The sequence below is a fragment of the Staurois parvus genome, unplaced genomic scaffold (genome assembly GCF_062004578.1).
Source record: "Staurois parvus isolate SC_StPar_1 unplaced genomic scaffold, SC_StPar_1.0 ptg000163l, whole genome shotgun sequence".
Taxonomy (NCBI): Eukaryota; Metazoa; Chordata; class Amphibia; order Anura; family Ranidae; genus Staurois; species Staurois parvus.
In genome coordinates, this window is record NW_028317959.1 from 287871 (window position 1) to 306408 (window position 18538).

Consider the following 18538-nt stretch of genomic DNA (forward strand, 5'->3'; position numbering starts at 1 on the left):
ACAGGATTTATATAGCGCCAACAGTGTGCTCAGCACTTTACAATATAAAGGGAGACAATACAGCAACAATACAGTTCAATACAAGAGGGTTAGGAGGGCCCTGCTCCTTGGAGCTTGTAATCTAAGAGGGAGGGGCTAATGGAATAAAAGATAGTAACTGTGGGGGATGGACTGGTAGGAGGAGTAGAAGATTCCATTATTAGCTGAGGTCAGGATAGGCTTCCCTGAAGAGAGAGGTTTTCAGAGATTGCCTAAAAGTCAGCAGAGTAGGTGATAGGCTGATAAATTGGGGTAGAGAGTTCCAGAGGATGGGGGAAGCTCTGGAGAAGTCCTGGATTTCATGTACAAGTAATTTGGGTAGCTGCCCTCCTGCGTCCGGAGTAGAAAAGAAAACATGTACCATATCTCCTAGATACCATATTCTCCTAGATTGTAAGCTCAAAAGAGCAGGGCCCTTGACCCCCTCGTGTTTTGTTTTGTTACTGTATTGTCTCATGTTCTGTCCCCCACTATAATGTACAGTGCTGAGCAAACCTTTTAGCGCTATGTAAATACTGTATAATAATAATAATATCTGGCCCAAACTTTTGCAGACGTCATTTTTTGTTTTCTGTTATTTTGAAAGTGTAAATGATGGAAATAAAATCTAACTTTTGTTGACATATTATAAGAATGTCTAATCTGTAATTTGATGCCTTTTGGAGATTTTTCCATCTTTCTTTATGCACATTAATACAAATTTTTAGCTGGGGTGCCCAAACTTTCGATCCCCACTGTAGTTACATAGTTAATCTTGCTGAAAAAGACAAAAGTCCATCCAGTTCAACCATAAAAAAAATATGGTTGATATAATTGTGTTTGTGTGCACTAAAATTAACTTTAGTGTATTTTTACTAAACATTTGCACTTGATAAACGTGTGCTATTATCATGTGACATTAACAAAAACTCAGCTTACATCATTTTATTCTCCAGGATCTGAGAATACTGAGTCAGGGTGATGTGATGTTTTTAGGATGCTATGTACTGCACTCTCACCAGCCATGATCTGCCTGCATTGCATAGAGAAGTATGGAGATTCAGTGATTATGTCACAGTGCAAATAGGATATGTAATGAAAACCAAAAGGTTTTATGTAAAAATGTCATTAACGTGTTGATGAAGGGGTTGAGGGGAGGAAACAGGGAAGGCAAAGAATAATCAAATTAAACATCAGCTTTAATTAAGGACATTACGGTTTGCAGAGTTACAATTTAACTTTTTAACATTTCGGAGTTTATGGATGCATCAGTGGCAGGTGGGAAAATTATACTCGTCTGCTCTGTAGGAAACCCTCTGCCAGAATATTCAATAATCTTATTGCATTTCTTGTTTAGCAATTTAACATACATAATTAAATTAAGTTTAAGTTATATTTCAAAATATATTTATGTAAATATTGTATTTAAAATATTGTATTCATTTTTTTCCCCTTCAAATAAATGTGCATTTATTTATTTTTTTCTTTTTAAAGTTTAACTTCTCGTTTAAGTAGTTGTTTACTACTGCTTGTTATTCTGCATCTGTCCATGAAGACGAATTCATTGGATGTTTGAGAACTTGACATGTTGAGCGGTGGCTGGTAATTATACAAAATAGTATTCATTTCTTCAATATGTCCTTCATAATCAATGGTTGGCTTTGGAATTGGTTGCTAGAAGGAAACCTATCATTGCCTTAATTTATTTTTATTTAACCAGAACCCTTCATAGAATGTTGATCAGTCTCCTAGCATGGTCTGAGCGGCAATGTAAAATAATATCACGTGGTGAAGACAACACATAATCATTATTCCTTTACTACATATAATATCATTCTTTATTGATATTTTAGTACTGGCAGATTGGTATTCTTTGATGAGTTTATTTTCACAAATGCTCCCCATGGCACATCCGTGCAATGATTCATTCCTAGAAAGAGATCCTGTTCAAAGGAAATTGTGGAATAAGTTAAAAAATGAATTGATAGGTTTGTACATATGTATATTTGTTGTATTTATTTATTTCTCTATATTTTTTTTTTAGTTTGGTAACCATAGGAATGGTCACAACACTTGCCAGTTTATTTTTTTGTTTTTTTACCCTATTGGGGAGATTTATTTTCAATTCCTGTTCCAGAGACACAAGAGGTGAAGGGGAATCTCTACAAAGTGAAGGGAATAACCGTTTTAGACAATTGTAAATGGAAAATGTTTACTGGTTAAAGTGCTACATGCATAAACAACTTATAATACAACTTCACTTTTGTGGGAAAAAATATATAATATTGTATACAATTGTGACACAAGTCATATTGTAATTGAATATTAATAAAAAAAATTACCTTTCCTTTTCAATCTGCAATGCTGTAATTTTCTTTAAAAGGCAATGCAATGCAATATGGCTACCTGGAGGTGTTCTGTACACAGATAAAGTACAGAACGCCATATGAAAATATAATTTCCTGCTTGTGTGATTGGCTTACTGCTTTTCCAAGAAGTCTGTACTAGAACAAATCAGATTTTCTGCATCCCCTGCAACAAAAATTTCATTTTTGATGAGATACTCCAAAAGGGAAATCTGTCCCTACCACTTTCCGCACTAGTGCCATGCAGGTGCAGCTGATTGATAATTATAAATCTGCTCCCATACAGATTCACTCTACACTTGGACACAGACAAGCAAACGCTATTTCTTCAGAATAATAAAAAGGTAGAAATCTGTTAAAGTTTATTAAAATGCACATAGATCACCCAGAAGGGAGTGGTTTATTCTCAACAGAAATCTTTGCAATGTACATAGATCACCCAGAAGGGAGTGGTTTATTCTCAACAGAAATCTTTGCAATGTACATAGATCACCCAGAAGGGAGTGGTTTATTCTCAACAGAAATCCTTCCAATGTACATAGATCACCCAGAAGGGAGTGGTTTATTCTCAACAAAAATCCTTGCAATGTACATAGATCACCCAGAAGGGAGTGGTTTATTCTCAACAAAAATCCTTGCAATGTACATAGATCACCCAGAAGGGAGTGGTTTATTCTCAACAAAAATAAAGTTACTCTTTAAACTCGAAGTTTATCTAAAACAAATTAATTAAAAAAAAATCAGCACAAGGGACGTTACTTACCTTGATTTGATGTGTCCCTTGTGCTGCTGTGCTCTCCTTCAAATCTACACGATTTAGGAATGGAAGATGGTGGATGATTGATAGGTTCTTCCCCTCTCGAAAAAAGGGTGAGCAGAGCTTGGAACCCTTGATGAGAGCCTTTTAATAGCCTTTTTAGTTCTATTCGCCCTTGCCACGCTGGAATTTTACAGCAGCAGGGGTAGGGAGGAGCATTGGAGGGGGAAGATTTTGGTAAAAGGGGGCACAGCAGCAAAAGGGACACATCTCACTAAAGGTAAGTAATGTTCCTTGTGCTCATATATATATTTTTTTATATTATAACTTGAGCTTTAAATTTATATTCAAATAAATAAAAGAAAAATGAATGTGCAAAGTGTTCAAAACAAGTCTCGTATACTGTATATCAATCGAAAGCGATCCAAAACCACCAAAAAAGCCAAATTCACTAGACATGTGAGAAACAAAATTTGTTTTGTTTCGTTTCAATTTGTTATTTCAATAATTTCTTTTAGGTAAATTTGTTTAATTCGTTTTCGGAATTCGTTTAGCTTCATTTCATTTATTCCTTTACGAATTCAAAGTCGACTGAATCGCAAAGTATCAAATTGGCATTCAAATTTATTCTATTCGAAATTCTGAAGACGATTATATTCTTTATATTTTTTCTATTGTATCCTATACTCCTCTATTCTGTTCTTTTCTATTTTATTCAAATTTGAATTTATTTTTTTCTAATTTTTGGAATATGGTTATATTCTATTTTATTCTATTTTCTATTCTATTGTTTATTTCTATTTTATTCAAATTTATTCTAATATAAATTTGAATTTCAGAAGATGGTTCTATTCTGTTTTGTTGTATTTTTTTCTATTCTTTTTCTATTTTTTTTTTATTCTTTTTATTCTTTTCAAATTTATTCTATTCAAAATTTTAATTTCAGAATATGGTTATAATCTATTTTATTGTATTTTATTTTTTTTATTCTTTTCTATCCTATTCTTTTATTTTCTATTCAGTTTAGTTTTACTCTATTATTTTCTATTTAGGTCTTTTATTTTCTATTTTATTTTATTCTATTCTATTCTTTTATTTTCTATTCTATTTTATTCTGTTCTGTATTACTCTATTCTTTTCTATTCTGCTTTTATGTTCTATTCTATTCTTTTGCATTCAATTATTGTTTTTATATTCTTTTTTGTTCTGTTTTACTTACTTACTATTATTTCTATTCTATATCTTTATTTTCTATTCTATTTTATTCTATTCTTGTTTTTGAATTTGGTTTCTAATTCAAAATTTGTTTTCAAATTCAATTTGAATTGAATTTCAGCAGACTTTTGTTTAATTATTTTGGCTTCATTTACATTTGTCACCATTGTATCTCCATGAATAATGAAAAATTTGGCCGAATGCTGTTCAACCACATCTTAAAAATAAGCTCACCATATGATTCTGACACCCCAAAAAATAGGAAGATCAAAAATCATCTCCTCAACCAAGCCACGTGGATATCCAGATTATATAAATTCCACTAGTTGTGCAAATGCAGAAAATCATATATATGGCTCCTAAAATTGCATGCAACAATTTTCAGTCCTGTGCATGTACTTGACAACATGGGGTGCAGTTTGTTTCAGAACTGAAGAAAAGCCTCCAGTGAAAAGAAACAGTACCCCATTTTGCAAAATATCTGCTCAGGACTGAAAATTGTTACAAGCAGGATTAAGAGTGATAAAATCTGATTTAACCTTTTATGTTTTAGAGATCTAAGGTTGAGAGTGGCTATGTAGTTTAGTAAAAGACAACTGGGCAGGGTTGACACCACAAAAGAACAGTGTGTAGAAAGCCTGGATCAGGAATTGGGAGTGCATTTATGTCAGAATGGGTATTTGTTCTATACTTGCGGGGTCCTTAAAGGAATAAAATATTGAGGGGTGTACTACATTTTTTATAATGTTGCCTTGATAAACGCTTTTAAAGAATATGTAAATCCTCACCTTGCAAAACAATCTATTCAGTTTAAATAGAAATAAATAGCAAAACATTTATGTATACATATAAAAAAACATTATAAACACCATTTGTGTTTTTTTGTAAGTCACAATCAAATACCCTCTGTTCGTAGCTGCATAAGATGCTCAGAGAGTTGCGGAGGAGAAACAGCAGCACACAGATCTTCCCAGTGAATGGTTGCACAGAGGGGGCGTTCCAGCAGAAGTCTGATTGTTGAATTAACGCCTAGCGCAGCTAGAGAACTGACCACGCTGTGCTCTCTTGTCTAAGGGCTCATGTAAACTGACATTCAGGAGCTGTTCAGCGTTTTTTTCAGCAGCCCCTGAACTCTTCTTTATGTTTTCCTATTTGTCCATGTACACATAGTCATTTACAGGCAGTTGAGTTCACAGTCATTTTTTTAATGCATCAAATTTGCGTTCAGGACTAGATTTTACACGTGTTTACAAACACCAAACGCTTGTAAACATGTGTAAATGCTGGTAAACGTGGTTAACTGCATTTATAAGTGTTTGCGTTTAGAAGTGTTTTTTAACTGGTCCATGTACAGATGCTGTCCAGAGCCTTTTTTTTCATCATCTGAAATGCATGCAAAGTGGTTTCCATGTATTCAAATGGACCCGGTACACCAGCGCAGTCAGTTCCAGGTTTCGCGTGAAGGAAAAAATGGTAGCACGAGCTGCATTATGCTCATGATGGGATCCATAGTGAATGCAACCAGAAAAGACAGGGCATCTCAACACATACTGCTCTCTCTGCTTCTGCTCTCTCTATTCCTCTCAAAATGTCTGAAATAGTTAATTTTTTACTATTTTTCAGTGCATTCTGGGCATTTTGGAAGGCCTCTGAGGTTATCTTTTAAAACTCTTTTAAACGCAAACAAGCATGGTATGCAAACGCGGCTAAACTGACGGTTTTTAACCTACGTTTTCCAGCAGTCAGTTTCCATCATTCAGAAGAGTTTTCCAAATGCCCCGTGTACATGAACCCTAATGTGGTCAGGTTTAATAGGAAAGCAGAGGGACTGGCAGTATTTCACACAAAGGAAGCAATACAAAGAGAACAGAATATTTTTTCATACAAGTACATGGTACAGCAGGCACATATCAGGAATATACAATGTTGGGTTTACATATTCTTTTAAGCCCTTTTCCAACTGTGATGTCTTCCCTATATCCACTGTCTAAAGATTTGTGAAAATTGGACTCACCTACCTTCAGTTATTATCGATGTAAAGTAAATGCAATGATTTTCATCACCGTTGCAGTGGACAATATCCACCTCTCGATAGTATTTATTGAAGGAGGAGTAAATAGGACATATTTTCCCATTAGTCTTTGTCCTCTTCAGAGACCCTGATAGATATTAGAATTATTACATCACATGACTCTTTACCTATTATACCAGTTAAGGAAAGTGGAAAAATGGCTTTAGACCACGAGTGGCAAACTGGCGGCCCTCCAGCTGTTGCCAAACTACAAGTCTCATGAGGCATTGCAAGAGTGACAGTTACAAGCATGATTCCCAAAGGAAGGGGAATGATGGGACTTGTAGTTTTGCAACAGCTGGAGGGCCGCCAGTTTGACACCCCTGCTCTAGAACCTTATGGTTACCCCTCTGGTTTACTTATCTTAAAGTATTGATGTTGATGTAAATGATCTGGTTCCCAGGCAAGCACCTTTTACACCCCAAAGGATCTCCGTAATCTCCTTGGCTTGTAGTGTAATGTAACAAAAATGGAAACTGAAGCACTGCACCACTGCTAAGAGGCCCAGATACAACTTTGATCCAATAAAAGTCACTGGACCAATCCAAAAAGTATCCAGCATGTTTCAGGAGTCCAATAATTCCACCTTCATCCCAAGTTGCTACCAAGCCAGTTATTGATACGGCCTGTGCATGCAATCACACTGTAAAACAATAGCATAAAGGTCCACTTTGCTTTTGTCTTTCAATTCATGATGAAAGAGAAATTCTTGGACCCTCAAAATGTGTTTTCTACTTTTGGATTGTCCCCCCTGATTTTTATTGGAGTAAAGTTATATCTGGACCTCTTAGCAATTGTGTGGCACTTCAGTTTATGTTTTTACCTGTTCAGTCATTACATCAAGACAGGGAATATATTTGACCAGGTCTTAGATTATGGGTGCACTGGGCAATGTGGTCAAATTATCAGCTTGAAGGCGAAGCCTTTTCTGGCACTCTTTGTTTACATGTAACAATCAGTCTTTTTTGCTAGAAAAATTCTTAGAACCCCGAGCATGATATACTTTTTAAAGCAGAGGTACTAGAGAATAATTTTGTGGGTGCCGCAATTTCTTTGTCATACAGTATTTGAGCAGCAGTTTTTCACACAATTTTTTGGGGAAAAAATACACTTTTTTGAAATGCCAAAAAACACAAAACATAACTAAATTTTTGATCAAATATAAAAGATGATGTTACACTGAGTAAATGCACTGTATTGAAAAAAGTATTGGGATGCCTGCCTTTACATGCACATGAATGACATCCCAGACTTAGTCTGTAGGGTTTAATATTGAGTTGGCCCACCCTTTGTAACTATAACAGCTTCAACTCTTCTGGGAAGGCTGTCCACAAGGTTTAGGAGTGTGTCTATGGGAAGGTTTGATTGTTCTTTCAGAAGCGCATTTGTGAGGTCAGCCACTGATGTCAGACGACAAGACCTGGCTCACAGTCTCCGCTCAAATTCATCCCAAAGGTGTTCTGTCGGGTTGAGGTCAGGACTCTGTGCAGACCAGTCAAGTTCTTCCGACCCAAACTCACTCATCCATGTCTTTATGGACCTTGCTTTGTGCACTGGTGAGCAGTCATGTTGAAACAGGAAGGGGCCATCCCCAAACTCTTCCCACAAAGTTGGGAGCATGAAATTGTCTAAAATGTCTTGGTATGTTGATGTCTTAAGAGTTCCCTTCACTGGAACTAAGGGGCCAAGCCCAACTCCTGAAAACAACCACACACCATAGTCCCCCCTCCACCAAAATTTTAACTTGGCACAATGCAGTCAAGCAAGTACCGTTCTCCTGGCAACCGCCAAACCCAAACACGTCCATCGGATTGACAAGCAGAGAAGTGTGATTCTTCCCATCAGAGAACAAGTCTCCACTGCTCTAGAGTCCAGTTGCGGCGTGCTTTACACCACTGCATCTGATGCTTTGCATTGCACTTGGTGATGTAAGGCTTGGATGCAGCTGCTCAGCCATGGAAACCCATTCCATGAAGCTCTCTACACACTGTTGTGCTAATCTGAAGGCCACATGAAGTTTGGAGGTCTTTAGCTATTGAATCTGCAGACAGTTGGTGACTTCTGTGCACTGTGCCCTTCAGCATGCGCTGACCTCGCTCTGTCATTTTATGTGGCCTACCACTTGGTGGCAGAGATGCTGTTGTTCCCAGTTGTTTCTAGTTTGTTCCAATACCACTAACACTTGACCGTGGAATATTTAGTAGCAAGGCAATTTCACAGATGTACTTACTGCACAGGTGGCAACCTATTACGGTACCACGCTTTAATTCACTGAGCTCCTGAGAGCGACTCATTCTTTCACCAATGTTTGTAGAAGCAGTCTGCATGCCTAGATGTTTGATTTTTTACACCTGTGGCCATGGAGGTGATTGGAACACCTGAATCTAATGATTTGGAGAGGTGTCCCAATACATTTGGCAATATAGTGTAGATACCAAACATGTCACGCTTTAAAATGTAAACTTTACCATCCATAGGTGATGCTTGAAAAGCCTTTAAAGGTTACCACTTTAGATTTACAGCGGAGGTCTGGTACTTGAATTACTACCATCACCTGACGATGTAAGGGATGATCCTGCGTATGGCAGGGCGGCGGTACTTTAAATTTTAATTATTGCTCTGCTCTGTAGAGATGTGCAAGTCTTGCATTCATTCTTAATGGCACCCTTATGCATTTCATCCTGCTACAGGTTTTTGGGTGTTGGATCCACAGGGAAATCTCATAGGGCAAAAGCACCATGCAATTTCCCTGCAGCCGCATTTTGAAAAAGGTGCATGCACCTTTTTTCTGCAGGAAATGCAGGCATAGCAGCCCATTTAAATAGGTGTGAACCTAGGGTAAATCCAGCATTAACTTTTAAAATTAGGCAGAGGTCTGACAGTTGAAATTTACTAAATGGGGGCGCCAATATTCAGACCCCCTGGAACATAATAAAGGTTGCATTTTTTAAATATAAATTTTAAGTTGGAAGAAACGGCTAACGCTAGCTATTGTTAAAAAATTTCACTCCCACCCCCCACCTAGTCTGCCCTCCCTGTATAAAGAGATCTGTGGACTTACCTTTTTGTAATCCGGTCCAGTCACATAATCGTATAGCTCCAGCTCCCTTGTGTAAGGGAACTCTCGACAATGAATCAATGAATTGGAATTCCCAGAGCCATGATGTCACCCATAGAGTCCCATGGCCCCGCCATTTTTGACTCTCCCTCCTTTCCCCTGAAACAGCCACCCACACAGGGGAGCCAGAACTTCAGGATCACCATGACTGGACTGGATTCAAAATAGGTAAGTGCATAGAACTTTTTTTATGCAGGTATGCAAAAAAGGTAGAAGAAGGGAGGATGGGAACATTTTTAAAAATAGTTAGTGGTAGCTTTTTCTTTCACTTAAACTCCAATAAAGAGGAGTGAATTAAAAGGGTATCTAAAACAAAAATGTATTGGCATTTACAGGGTAGACTTTATACAATGATGCAAATATATACAGTCATGGCCAAAAATATCAGCACCCCTGCATTTGTCAGATAATGCATCACTTCACCCAGAAAATTGTTGCAATTACAGATTTTTAGACATTCTCATGTTTATTTATTTTGTTTGTATTGGTATGACACAAAACCCCAAAAATGGACTGGACAAAATTATTGGCACCTTCTAAAAAGTGTAAGAAATAATTGCTTTCCAAGTTTGTGATGCTCCTGTAATTTGTAATTAAACTCACCTGCAGCAATTAGCAGATCTTAATGTTCCTGTGTCCACTGTGTGCAACATTGTCAAGAAGTTTACAGCCCATGGCACTGTAGCTAATCTTCCTGGATGTGGATGAAAGAGAAAAATGTATCAAATATTGAAACAAATGATTGTGTGAATGGTGGATAAAGAACCTCGATCAACTTCCAGACAAATTCAAGCTGACCTTCAGGCACAGGGTACAACTGTGTTAGCTCACACTATACGTCACCATCTGAATGAAAAGGGACACTATGGTAGGAGACTCAGGAGAACCCCACTGCTGACACAGAAACATAAAAAAGCCAGATTGGAGTTTGCCAAACTTTACCTGAGGAAGCCAAAATAATTTTGGGGGAATGTGCTCTGGACAGACGAAGCTAAATTACAGCTTTTTGGAAAATTCCACTGTTTTCAGAAAAAGAAATTAGGCCTTTAAAGAAAAGAATACAGTCCTTACAGTCAAACATGTTGGAGGTTCACTGATGTTTTGGGGTTGCTTTGCTTCAGGCACTGGATGTCTTCACCGTGTGCATGGCATTATGAAATCTGAAGACTACCAAAGAGTTCTGGGGTGCAATGTAGGGCCCAGTATAAGGATTGGGTCTCCATTAGAGGTCATGGATCTTACAGCAGGACAATGACCCAAAGCACTCGAAAAAAGCACCCAGAAATGGTTTAAGAAAAAATGCTGGAGAGTACAGAACTGCTCAGCAATGAGTCCAGATCTCAATCCCCTGTGGAGAGATCTCAAAACAGTGCTTAGGAAAGAAAACTCTTCCAATATGAGAAACCTGGAGCAGTTGGTGAAAGAAGAGTGGTCCAAAATTCCAGTAGAGAGGTGTAAGAAACTCATAGATGGTTACAGGAAGCCATTGATTTTAGTTATTTTTTCTAAAGGGGTTTACTGCCAAATATTAAATTGAGGATGCCATTATTTTTGTCCAGTCCATTTTTGGGGTTTTGCATGGAATGTGTCAAATTTGGATTTTTTTTCTCTACTTCTTTGTGACATACCCAAACAAACAAAATAAATAAACATGAGAATGCCTAAACATTTGTAATTGCAGGGGTGGCAATATTTTAGGCCATTGTATGTATATAGTAAAACATTTAATATACTGTATAGTATTTTAGCTTATGTATTTTGATGGGTGACAATTTTTCCATGCAGTAGACCAGATATACAGTTGTGACCAAAATTATTCAACCCCCAATGCTGTAAAGGGGTTTAGGGACTATAGTGTACATTTGGAATTGTATTCAGAATCAAATCCTACAAGGACGTTGTAACTACCCAAATGCAACTAAAATGACATCAATTGTTTATGTAATACAGTAGTAAATGGTTCTTATGTGGTTTCTTCATTGCCACAATTATTCAACCCCTTAAAGACTACCACTCTGAAGAACAGAGGTTCATACAGGTGCTTTCCATCAGGTATTGAAAACACCTGTGGATGTCACCGAGCAGCAATCAAGCATAATAAGCACCAATTAGGCAGCTTTAAAATGACTGTGATACTCAGCTCCTTCTAGACATTTACTGGTGTGGTTACAAACATGGTGAAGGCAAGAGAATGGTCCAGGAAGACAAGAGAAGAGGTGATTTCTCTTCACAGGAAGGGCAATGGCTATAAGAAGATTGCAAAGATGTTAAACATACCAAGAGACACCTTAGGAAGCATCATTCGCAAATTCAAGGCAAAGGGCACTGTTGAAACGCTACCTGGTCGTGGCAGAAAGAAGATGCTGACTTCGACTGCTGTGCGCTACCTGAAGCGTAGAGTGGAGAGAAGTCCCCGTGTGACTGCTGAGGAACTGAGAAAAGATTTGTCAGATGTGGGTACAGAAGTTTCAGCCCAGACAATAAGACGCACACTGCGTAATGAAGGCCTCCGTGCCAGAACTCCCAGGCGTACCCCCTTGCTGTCTCCAAAGAATAAGAAGAGTCGACTGCAGTATGCCAAAAGCCATGTGGACAAACCACAAAAGTTGTGGGATAGTGTTCTGTGGACTGATGAAACAAAATTAGAACTGTTTGGGCCCATGGATCAACGCTATGTTTGGAGGAGGAAGAACAAGGCCTATGATGAAAAGAACACCTTGCCTACTGTGAAGCATGGTGGAGGGTCAATCATGCTTTGGGGCTGTTTTGCTTCTGCAGGTACAGGGAAGCTTCAGCGTGTGCAAGGTACCATGAATTCTCTTCAGTACCAGGAGATATTGGATGGAAACGTGATGCAGTCCGTCACACACCTGAGGCTTGGGAGACGTTGGACCTTTCAACAGGACAATGATCCCAAGCATACCTCCAAGTCCACTAGAGCATGGTTGCAGAGGAAAGGCTGGAACATTTTGGAGTGGCCATCGCAGTCACCAGACTTAAATCCGATTGAGAACCTCTGGTGGGACTTAAAGAAAGCAGTTGCAGTGCGCAAGCCTAAGAATGTGACTGAACTGGAGGCCTTTGCCCATGAAGAATGGGCGAAGATACCCGTAGATCGCTGCAAGACACTTGTGTCAAGCTATGCTTCACGTTTAAAAGCTGTTATAACTGTAAAAGGATGCTGTACTAAGTACTAAGATTGAATGTCACTTGGGGGTTGAATAAAACTGATAATGCTGTGAGCACAGAAAAGACATTTGTGGTTATTTCATTATAACTGTTATGTTATATTTGTCTGACCTACAAGTGCCTCTTTAATGTAAATGTAAGCAAGATGACTGAATGATCAAAAGCAATGTCAAACTGGCCAAAACACTCAATTTCAGTGGGGGTTGAATAATTTTGGTCACAACTGTACAATATTTTGCTGGATTAATCACTTGATGTATTATTTATATTTAAAATTGATTTCTTTCCCTTTTTTAGACTTTAAACATTAAGAGAAAAGGCAACATATGCAATTGTTAAAACTCTAAAAAAGAGCCATCTAGGAAAGAATGAGAAGCAGAGGGGTTAGGCTCCAGAAAAGGGTATGTCATGTGGAAATGTGAATGTAATGTTGAAATGTTAGAACTAAGCTACTCTAATAACCGCTGATGATACAATGATATCAAGAAATGTGCTCTTACATAAAACACTTGGGGGGGTACACATGTCTGTTTCACAGCAAGCAGTTTTAATGGTTATTGTCTTGCCTCGACCAGTTAGGGTGCCATCTACATTACATTCATTGGAATTTCCACATCTTCGGACTGTTTGCATTGTTAGTTTCCGGCCTGGTTCTGGAGAATGAAAAACAAGACTTTGAAATTCCCAGATCCAATATTAACCTTTGATAAGCAATCCAGTAACAGGATGGCCTCCATCCTCATGCATAGGTTCTGCAATGTAGCAGGATCTACAAATGAGGGTTCAAAACAACCCTCCACAGACACACAAACTCCTTTACCTATAATTGTTGCTTTATCTTTCAGAGTGGGAAATTGGTTCTGGTAGTTTAGTGTTGAACTCTGAGCATGGAGAGCTATTCCCTACCCAAGGGTCCTCCTCACACCAACCTTGACACTGACCCTGCTTATAACTCAAACCCTCCACGTAACCCTAACACTAACCAACCATGCAAACCTAAACTAATCCTCCCTGTGACCCTACCACTAACACTCCTTGTAACCCCAACACTAACACACCCTGTAACCCCAACACTAACCCTCCCTGTAAGCCTAACACTAACCCTCTCTATAACCCTAACACTAACCTTCCCTGATAGGCTAAAACTGGCCATGCATGACTCGAATTTTGGCCAATTCTTGTAAATTAGATGTAATTTGATCCATGGGCGAACCTGCATGGTGAAAAAAATTAGTTTAATTTCGGATTAATTTGTTAAGTCAACCATTTTGCTTCATCATATTCGTTGTGTTAGAATGATTTGTTTTTGGAATTTGTTTTATATATTCATTGTTTCATAGCTACATAGTTACATAGTTAGTCTGGCTGAAAAAAAGACAAAAGTCCATCCAGTTCAACCATTAAAAAGAAAAAAAAGTTATAATCCTAAATAGTTAAAAAAAATGTAATCAAAATAAATATATATATATATATATATATATATATATGTTTTTTTTGTACTGTCACCAGTCAGTGTCCCTGATCACTGCCACACATATGATGACACTGTACTGCACTGGTGACAATATTGTAATTTTTTATTTTTACATAGTCTGGCTGAAAAAAGACAAAAGTCCATCCAGTTCAACCATTAAAAAAAAAAGTTATAATCCTACACCCACAGTTGATCCAGAGGAAGGCAAAAAAACCCAGCAAAAGCATTATCCAATTTGCTCCTTCAGGGAAAAAAATTCCTTCCTGATCCCCCCGAGAGGCAATCGGATATTCCCTTGATCAACTTTACCTATAAATGTTAGTATCCATTTATATTCTGTGTATCTAGGAAACAATCCAGGCCTTTTTTAAAGAAATCCACTGAGCTGGCCAGAATCAACTCTTGAGGGAGTCTATTTCACATTTTCACAGCTCTCACTGTGAAGAAACCTTTCCGTGTTTGGAGATTAAATTTCTTTTCCGCCAGACGTAAAGAGTGCCCCCTTGTCCTCTGTGATGACCTCAGGGTGAAGAGCTCTACACCGAGTTCACTATATGAACCACTGATGTATTATACATGGAGATCATATCCCCCCTTAATCTCCTCTTCTCAAGAGAGAATAAATTCAGTTCCTCTCATTTTTCCTCATTGCTGATCTCCTCCATGCCTCTTATCACTTTGGTTGCCCTTCTCTGCTCTCCAGTTCCCCAATGTTCTTTTTGTGAATTGGTGCCCAAAACTGAACTGCATATTCCAGCTGAGATGTTACTAATGATTTGTACAGGGGTAATATGATATCTCTCTCTGGAGTCTATACCTCTTTAAATACAAGAGAGGATTTTGCTCACTTTAGAAACTGCAGCTTGGCATTGCATGCCATTATTAAGCTTGTGATCTACCAGAACTCCTAGATCCTTCTCCACCATTGATTCCCCCACTTGTACCCCCCTAGTATGTCTGATGCATGCATATTCTTAGCCCCCAAGTGCATAACCTTACATTTATCTACATTAAACCTCATTTGCCACATAGTTGCCCAATTATAGTGCATTGAGGTCAGCTTGTAAGTTGGAGACATCCTGCAAGGACGTTATTCCACTGCACAGCTTGGTGTCATCTGCAAAGACTGAAATTGTATTTTTAATCCCAGACCCTATATTACTTATAAATATATTAAAAAGTAAGAGTCCCAACACTGAACCTTGGGGTACACCACTGACAACCCTAGACCATTCAGAGTATGAATCATTAACCACTACCAGTTTTCTATTCATTTGCATACAGATTTTTCCAAGCTTGTAGACTTTACCTTACACATCAGCCATGTGTGGGGAACTGTGTCAAACACTTTTTCAATATCCAAGTATACCACGTCCACCGCCACCCCTTTGACCAAGGTTTTGCTCACCTCCTCATAAAAGAAATCAGATTTGTTTGACAACTTCTGTCTTTCATGAATCCATGCTGTCTGTTGCTTAAAATATTATTTTCCAGCAAGAACGCATCTATGTGGTCTTTTATTAAACTCTCCAGTATCTTCCCAACTAGTTAAACTAACAGGTCTATAATTACTTGATAAAAATTTTGACCCCTTTTTAAATATTGGCACCACATTGGCCGTATGCCAATCCAGTGGTACTATGCAAATATGCAAATCAATCGAATCAATTCATATTTTTGGAAGTTATTTCAGAAGATTTGGATTCATTCCTTATGTCGTTATATTATTCCTGCAAATTGCTTGTGACTTCGATGCAATTTTCTTGCACTTTCAATACAACTTGCTTGCAATTTCAATAGGACTTGCTTGCACCTTGGAATTCCGTGCAACTTACTTGTGATTTTGATATTTTGCTTGACGATGGTTTTGGCCATTCGTAACAATACAGAGTGTGGTACATGTTATTTCAAAACCCTCTAACTTTCAAAACCCTTGTGAACGAATGAAATAAATGAATATGGATGAATTTTTTTTTTCATTGTAATTTATTTTGGATTTGTTTAAATTCGTTACTATTGTCCGGATGTATCTGAATCTCTGAATATTAGGATACATCCGGACATACAAATAACAAAAATTTTGTCCGAATTAGGATTTGTAGTGAAACAAATCACACATGCCTACTGGCCAGCAGTATCTGGAGGAGCAATCAAGATTCTTCGGATGCAGCATGCTCTCTTGAAGATCATTTGAATTGGAGACAAAAAAGGTCAGTCAAATTCTGATTTTGTCAAACACTGCAATTTCCATTTGAACACCTGTCATCATGATTTGTAATACTAATCCTTCCTGTATCTCTAATTTTAACCCTTCCTGTAGTCTTAACACTAATCCTCCCTGCTACCCTAACACTAACTCTGGGACAGGCATGAAAAGGTCTATTCACCTGATGTAAATGATTTTTATGATGCTTTAGAAGACATTCATTCTGAAGTTCAGAGAATGTGAGTTTGAATTCTCAAACTTATTTCACAGTTTATATAAAACTAATTTCAGTCCATAAAGTGTTAGCTTACTTAGCAAATTTAGATGATCTAATTACAAAGTTAGTCAGGCTGAGAAAAGACATAAGTCCATCTAGTTCAACCTAACAATATATTATGTCCTTAAACCAGAATTTAAACCATATGAGATCAGATTTTCTGCACTCAAAATCCACAAAAAGTGGAATGTCCATTCATCCCTAGACACAACCTTGAATAACTTACCTTCTGTAATCCTTCTCATTTCTGAAAGGCACACATCACTGTTTGGATCACACAAAACCTGATACTTGGCACAAGAAGAAGAATGAGCATCTTGGCACTCATGGCACCACAAAAAGTTTCCTGCAATATCAAAAAGAAAATAAGTTTCCATGTAATGTCTTATCAAAAAATACTTTGGTTTTAATGAATTCACTTTATATAACCTTTTTTTTAAAAACAATTCCAGGTAACAGGTGATAGTAAATAGTAATCTACTTAGGAAGTTCGGATGTGTATAGATTAAAATTAGGTATTGTACTGTGTTTCCCAAAGATAGCAGTGGGTCAGGTAGCTGAGCAGGCTACTGGAGTTATTCTACCAAATTCATCAAACCATGTCTTTATGGAGCTGGCTTTGTACACAGGGGCATAGTGATTGTGAAACATAGTGATGGTAGGAGGGCCTTACCCAGACTGTTGCTGCAAGGTTGGAAGAGCAAAATTCTCTAAAATGTCTTTGTATACTGGAGCATTTCCAGTACTCTTGACTACAAACACTTAAATTAAACAATTTGGAGGTTTATTCAGATACTTTTGGCCATACAGGTACCAATATAAATTGGTGAAAGTCAACTTTTGTTTTTAACTTTTCTTTGAAATATATAACGTTCAGGTTCACTCAGTTTTCTGTAATGCATTGCCACCATAGGGTCAGTGGGAATGTACTTCCTGAAGTCATTTCTGTGAGACTTCCACTTTCTGTATCAGCAAGCACAATCAAACTTCCAAGACAGGTTTGCATATGAATAACTGAGTAACTTCTTAGTATTGGCATTATATATATATATATATATATATATATATATACACATATATATATATAGATATATTAGTTTCTGCATTGCAAGCAAGAATTTTTAGATTAACAGACAATCTACAAAAATGTTTCAGGTGGATTAGTGCATTAAAGCAATGCCTGGGAATTGTACTAAGTTACCAAAACATAGACTGCTCCTCCTGTGGGCATTTAGACAGGACGCTGCCTTAAAGATGCTGGGGAGACCAACATGCAGGCAGGTTGTCTACATTAGGTAGTTTGATAGCTGGCTGGGGAAAAGGTTAATACCTCTTTTCCCAGGCTATCTGGACCCAGCCTTCCCACCCTGTTGCATATATGTTAGGGGAGAAGGCCAGAGACAAGGCTGATGGGAGCTGTTGGGAGCCATTTTGCGAAGATAATGTGACACCGTAAGCTGGGGGGAGGGGCTGCTACACCCTGCAGTCCACCTGAAGATACCGTATTCTGGAGCTGACCACTTATGGACTGTGCCAGTTATGGACTTCTGCCTTTTGGTGTATGCCTGGGCAGCCAAAGAGAAGTTAGTCAGGAGGATTGTGGTGCACTTTATTCTGTATCATTGCAGAAGTTCCAGCAATATTTCTCTGAACTGTTCTAAAGCCTGGTCAGAAGTTAAATAAAAAGAGGTGAATGCTGGTTCTTGGCGTATAAAAGAACTTGGGTCAGTAAAACACATTTGAGGTATGAAGCAAGGCCACTACTGAGGGTCAATCCAGCAAGACAAGTAGGAGTTGCTATAGGTAACCGGAACTAGTGCAAGGTGTACAATAGCCAGTCATTAGCG

The 18538-nt window shown here is 37.9% G+C and overlaps 1 protein-coding gene across 1 annotated transcript; it reads right to left on the reverse strand.

Moving 5' to 3' along the window:
- Positions 1 to 1198: 1198 nt before the first annotated feature.
- LOC149462975 (phospholipase A2 inhibitor and Ly6/PLAUR domain-containing protein-like) lies at positions 1199 to 17068 on the reverse strand. The gene is made up of 4 exons (XM_089676082.1): positions 16918 to 17068; positions 13235 to 13387; positions 6375 to 6515; positions 1199 to 1961 (listed from the first exon to the last, which is right to left on the reverse strand). Exons 1-4 carry the CDS (start codon positions 17066 to 17068, stop codon positions 1759 to 1761), a joined length of 648 nt encoding a protein of 215 aa, XP_089532208.1. The 3' UTR covers positions 1199 to 1758.
- Between the last annotated feature and the right edge of the window lie 1470 nt (positions 17069 to 18538).

Excerpts from the sequence above, each read along its gene's own strand:
- LOC149462975 (XM_089676082.1), bottom strand. The coding sequence starts at position 17,068 with ATGGAAACTTATTTTCTTTTTGATATTGCAGGAAACTTTTTGTGGTGC. Across the intron at positions 6,516-13,234 it reads TACCCCCCCAAGTGTTTTAT|GGTCTCTGAAGAGGACAAAG; the intron begins GTAAGAGCACAT and ends AATATCTATCAG. Across the intron at positions 1,962-6,374 it reads TACATCGATAATAACTGAAG|GATCTCTTTCTAGGAATGAA; the intron begins GTAGGTGAGTCC and ends TCCTTTGAACAG.